This window comes from Nicotiana tomentosiformis, chromosome 8 (genome assembly GCF_000390325.3).
Source record: "Nicotiana tomentosiformis chromosome 8, ASM39032v3, whole genome shotgun sequence".
Lineage (NCBI taxonomy): Eukaryota > Viridiplantae > Streptophyta > Magnoliopsida > Solanales > Solanaceae > Nicotiana > Nicotiana tomentosiformis.
The window spans coordinates 119,320,195-119,325,575 of NC_090819.1; the positions used below are offsets into that span (position 1 = coordinate 119,320,195).

Sequence of the window (5,381 nt, forward strand, 5' to 3'; positions counted from 1 at the left end):
TATCATAGTTGCACCTGATTGGGAGCAACCATTTGAGCTGATGTGTGATGCAAGCGACCATGCCGTGGGAGCAGTACTTGGATAGAGAAAAGATAAAATCATGCATCCAATCTACTATGCAAGTAGAACATTGAATGGCGCTCAACTGAATTACACTGTGACAGAAAAAGAGATGCTAGCCGTGGTGTTTGCATTTGACAAATTCCGGTCCTACTTGATAGACTCGAAGGTAATTATTTATATTGACCATGCTACTCTCAGGTACCTAATTGATAATAAGGAGTCAAAGTCACGCTTGATTAGATGGGTCCTACTGCTGCAAGAGTTCGACTTTGAAATTTGTGACTGAAAAAGAATGGAGAACCAAGTTGCCGATCACTTGTCCAGGCTTGAAGGAGCTGAAACGAAGGTGGAGGTGGAAGAGATCATGGAGACTTTCGCGGATGAACAACTGTTAGCCACGAGCCTTGAGGAAGCTCCATGGTATGCAGACATTACAAATTACCTGGCAAGCGGTATTGTTCCCTATGAATTGTCTTTTGTGCAGAAGAAAAAGTTCTTTCGTGATTGTCGCATGTATTTCTGGGATGAACCATATTTGTTTCGGATTTGTATTGATAACATGATCCGGAGATGTATTCCCGAGATAGACCAAGCTTTTGTTTTGCAGGCATGTCATGCTTTGCCTTATGAAGGTCATTTGGAGGAGTAAGGACAACTGCTAAAGTTTTGGAGTCGGGCTTCTATTGGCCGACGTTGTTTAAAGATGCACACTTTTGGGTAAAGAGCTGTGATGAGTGTCAAAAGACGGGGAATATTTTCCGTCGACATGAGATGCCTATGAACCCAATCCAAGAAGTGGAAGTATTTGATATATGGGGAATCGACTTTATGGGCCATATTTTAGCTCATACAACAACAAGTATATACTCGAAGCAGTGGACTATGTCTCGAAATGGGTAGAAGCTGTAGCACTCCCAACAAATGACGCAAATGGAGTTATTGGTTTTCTAAGAAAAAAATATCTTCACCCGATTTGGAACTCCAATAGCGATCATTAGTGATGGAGGAACTCACTTCTGCAATCGAGCCTTCGCAAAGTTGCTAGAAAAATATGGCGTACGCCATAAGGTTGTCACTCCGTATCACCCACAAACAAGTGGTCAAGTTGAGGTGTCAAACAGAGAAATCAAGAGTGTTTTCACCAAAACTGTAAATGCTACTCGGACTGATTGGCCGTAAAAATTGGATGATGCACTATGGGCCTACCACACTGCATTTAAAACTCCGATTGGTATATCACCATACAAATTGGTGTTCGGAAAGGCGTGTCACTTACCGGTGGAGCTAGAGCATAGAGCCTTTTGGGCATTAAGGCAATTAAATCTTGACATGGAGGCCGTTGGTGCGATTAGAGTCACAGAACTTCATGAACTCGATGAGTTCCATTACCATGATTTTGAAAGCACCCTGCTGTACAAGGAAAGGATGAATATCATACACGATAAGCATATTCAAGATAGGATTTTCAAACCCGGAGATGTCGTGTTGTTGTATAATTCAAGATTGAAACTATTTTCGGGTAAGCTGAAATCAAGATGGTCGGGACCATTTAGAGTTGTGCAAGTACTCTCAAGTGGAGCTGTAGAAATTGAATCCGAGGATGGAACGAACATGTTTAGAGTTAATGGTCAAAGATTGAAACATTACATTGGCATGGAGGAGGAAAACTTTGTGTCAATGATTCATTTGAAGGAGCCTCAATTGTTGAGTGAACCTTAAGTTGGATCGCATGCATCGTGCTGCGACGTTAAATCAGGCGTTTGTTGGGAGGCAACCCAATTCATAGTTTATTTAAGCTTAACTATAAATTTTCATTTGTTTTATGCATTAACAAGGTTTTAGCTAAAACTTGGTGTCTGAACAGGTAATAGAGCACGATGGAAAGTCATGGCGCTTGGAGTCATTCACAAAATGAAATAAAAATTACATGCGTACACTCCAAACAACTCCTTGTACCTTGCGTCACCCAGTTTAATGCACAACGCACCTGGAAGCAAACCTCGTATCGTAAACATTTCACCTCACGGCATAACTTGCATCGCCTGCTGCCCAGCGTGCTTTCCAGCTCGCGTCGCCCAGTCTTCAGCATGCTATACAATTCACCTAGTGAGGTTTATAGAGAGACCAATCTCGCGGCAGCCTCGCGTCACCGGGTAATTACCTCACGTTTAACCTCGCATCGCAAGGGATACAACGAGCAAAACTTGGCGTTAGCCTCGCAACGCGCAGGATGCAGCGAGAAAAACCTGGCAGCAGACTTCGTATCGCCAGGAAATAACCTCGCGTTATGCCTCGCGTCGCCTGCTTCGCAGCTCGCTTAGGAGCTTGCATCGCTAGGTAAGTTTTTCGCTGGGAGCTCGCATTGTCAGGTTCTCAGCACGTGTTAGAGATCACCTCGCACGGTCCTTTGCTCGCTGAAATCCTCGCCAGCCATGTTTCTAGCTCGCTATTGGTTTCGCCTGGCGATCCCCTATTTTTGCTGTAAAACTCAGTTAGCTAGCCCCCATGTACACTTCAAAGATCGCCATGGACCTCACATCACCTACTGTCTATTGCTGTAAACCTATTGTCCATTGCTCGCTTGAGAGCTTGCCCAGCCTAAGCACAATGAACCACTGCGTTTCTCGCTAAACACCGTGCGTCGCCAGGTCTTAAGCGTGCTATAGAGCTCGCCCAGCGAGGGATTAAGCGAGGTCAATCTCGCGAAAAAGGTTGCGTTGCCAGGCATTTAGTTCATTGTTAGCTTCACGTCGCCCAGTCCGTTTCACGCTAAACAGATAGCCTCGCATGGTGTTCTGCTCGCTGGGAGCTCGCGTCGCCAGGTTAGTGTTGCTTTTAATTTGTTTAGTTTTTTTTTAAAAACTTCTCTCTATTAGTTATAACATAGTTAAACACACACACACACACACACTACACTTAACACTACAATGACCGTCCCTTTTTCCCTTCCCCTCACACACTAATTTTATTGAAGACCTCCACTCATCATCTCTTTCAATCACTTGGGACATCAATTGAAGAACACTTCAATCCTCCTAAGCATCTAAGGTATTTTTCTAACTCTCTCCTCTATCAAAAATTTGAATTTAGTTAAAGAAATGCAATTCCACCATTTTTGGGTATATCTTCAAAGCAACAATGTGCTTGCTCGCCCTAATCCCATAAACCCCAAAGGATTGGTATTGTTGTTGTGTACAAGGGTGATAATATGAAATCCCCAAGCTTATTTGGGGAGGGTGAGGCAATCCCTCATATCTAAAACCAATTTGACAACACTAGTGCATGCTAAGTGTTTGTCAAAATGCCTCAAAGGCATTCTTGGCCCAAATGGAGTTCTACTCTCCGGGATTGTAATGACTAATGCTATGTTGCATTACAACACTCCAAATTGCAATTTAAGGTGGGCTAAATAGTAGCTACATGCATCGCAATTATAGTAAACACCATTTTGCCATTGCTTTATTCGCATGCGAAAATAAAGAGGTGAAGTCTGAATAGCCTCAAAATGGTTGAATATCATGTAGTGAACTCTTAAGTGTGGGATCGCAAGACCATGTTTTGAATTGATCCATCTGCTTTATCACTGAGGAACTTTCACTTATGTAGGTACATGTATGCCTCCTAAAAAGACGATAGTAAAGGCAAGGGCAAGGCTACTATTACGACTAAGGCCAAGGCTTCTTCCAGACCTCCACTGAAAAAGAGAAAAGGTGGGGAGGCCACTTCAAGCTTAGTTGAAGGGTTGCAAGCAGTTGCATCTATAGCAGCCACACGCCCACAACCTGAGGGACAACGAGAATTTGGACTGAAGAGCATACCTCAATCTACCAAGGATTGGTACCAACTTTGTCGGCCGAGACATATACATTATGGGTCAGCTGTTCATGAGCGGCACCTACAAGCTCAGTACCAATAAATTTGGAAAGGTATTCATGACCTTGGCTTAAGCTACGTGTTTAGAAAGATCGGGGATATAAATGTCAACCTTGTTCGGGAATTTTATGCCAGTTTTGATCCGAATGATCCTCAACAGTTGGTGTCTATTATAGGAAGGTTGATCGAGTTTTCGGCAACAACTATATGCAATGTTTTGGGAGCTTCGGATGTTCCACAAGAACCCTTGGACAACTTTATCACCCGTCCTACATATCAGGCATTGAGACACACTCTTTGTGGTGTCAATTCTGTGGCTTCCTGGGTTCGTGACTAGAAGATCCAACACCATAGGAAATTTCCAAAGAAAGAAATGAAGCCGGAAGCCTAGGTGTGGCTGAAATTGATCTACACACGACTATTACCATGCAATCATGAGACTCTTATAAGCCGTGAAGGGATATGCATGTTTTACTTCCTCACGACTGGCCAAAAATTGAATGTGGGCCACTTAATACGCTATCAGATGTCCCAGGTGAGAACAAGCAAGCGCATTGACAGATTGTCCTTCGCCAACATGTTGATTCAGTACTTGCGCAAAGAAGAGGTGGAGGAGGAGAGAGATTTTGATATAGTCATTCCTACACCCCTCAGACTAACGGACATCACAAGCATATTAGTTAAAGAGGAGAATTCCATTGCCACAATGACAGGTACCGAGCGCAATGCTTGAGATGACAACTTTATGGCACATCTATATGGGATGATGGATTTACAGCTCAGGATTAGGGGAAGGCCGGCCACTACTGAGGAGAGGGAAACCTTGGAGGAGCATTATCTGCTCAATCCTCACGCACAACAGCTAGTTAGGCTTAGCGATGGGCATCGACTCCCAGATGATGAGGATGTCAATACACCAGTATGTTCCGAGACCGATTCAGAGCAGTCCGACAAGGATGATGATGATGGTGCTGAGGGAGCAGAGGATGAGGACTGGACAGGTGCAGATGGATCCTTCGACGATGAGGGCGAGGACGATGACTGATCATGGAGTTTTTCCAACCACCTTACATGGTTTTGTGTTTATGCATTTATATATGCATTGAGGACAATGCATGATCTAAGTGTGGGGTGGAAGGTATTCTCGGTCATTTGTAAATATTACATAAACTAATTAGTTTGTGTGTTTAATGTTTATTTTATTTTCGTATTACCCCTTATTTAATATTTAAAAAAAATGAAATGACTAGACTTTTCTCGACGATGGATCTCTTAGGCAGTTTTTCTGAGGGAGTTAAGTCTAATAAATATATATATATATATATAGGTCTTTTTATTATTGTAGATAGTAATAATCACTCGTGGTTTTTCTTTGTGTATCGGTTCTTTTTCACGGGATGTAGTTGAACTGTGTAGTAGTTTTTGTTTTGTCTTTAGATTAGAAT

The 5,381-nt window shown here is 42.9% G+C and overlaps 1 protein-coding gene across 1 annotated transcript; it reads left to right on the forward strand.

Annotated features, from left to right (window-relative positions):
* Positions 1-1,392: 1,392 nt before the first annotated feature.
* On the forward strand, positions 1,393-1,782 carry LOC138898051 (uncharacterized). Its single transcript, XM_070184083.1, has one exon. The coding sequence runs from the start codon at positions 1,393-1,395 to the stop codon at positions 1,780-1,782; it is 390 nt and encodes a 129-aa protein (XP_070040184.1).
* Positions 1,783-5,381: the final 3,599 nt, after the last annotated feature.

Coding starts and splice junctions, on each gene's coding strand:
- LOC138898051 (XM_070184083.1), top strand. CDS start 1,393: ATGGAGGCCGTTGGTGCGATTAGAGTCACAGAACTTCATGAACTCGAT.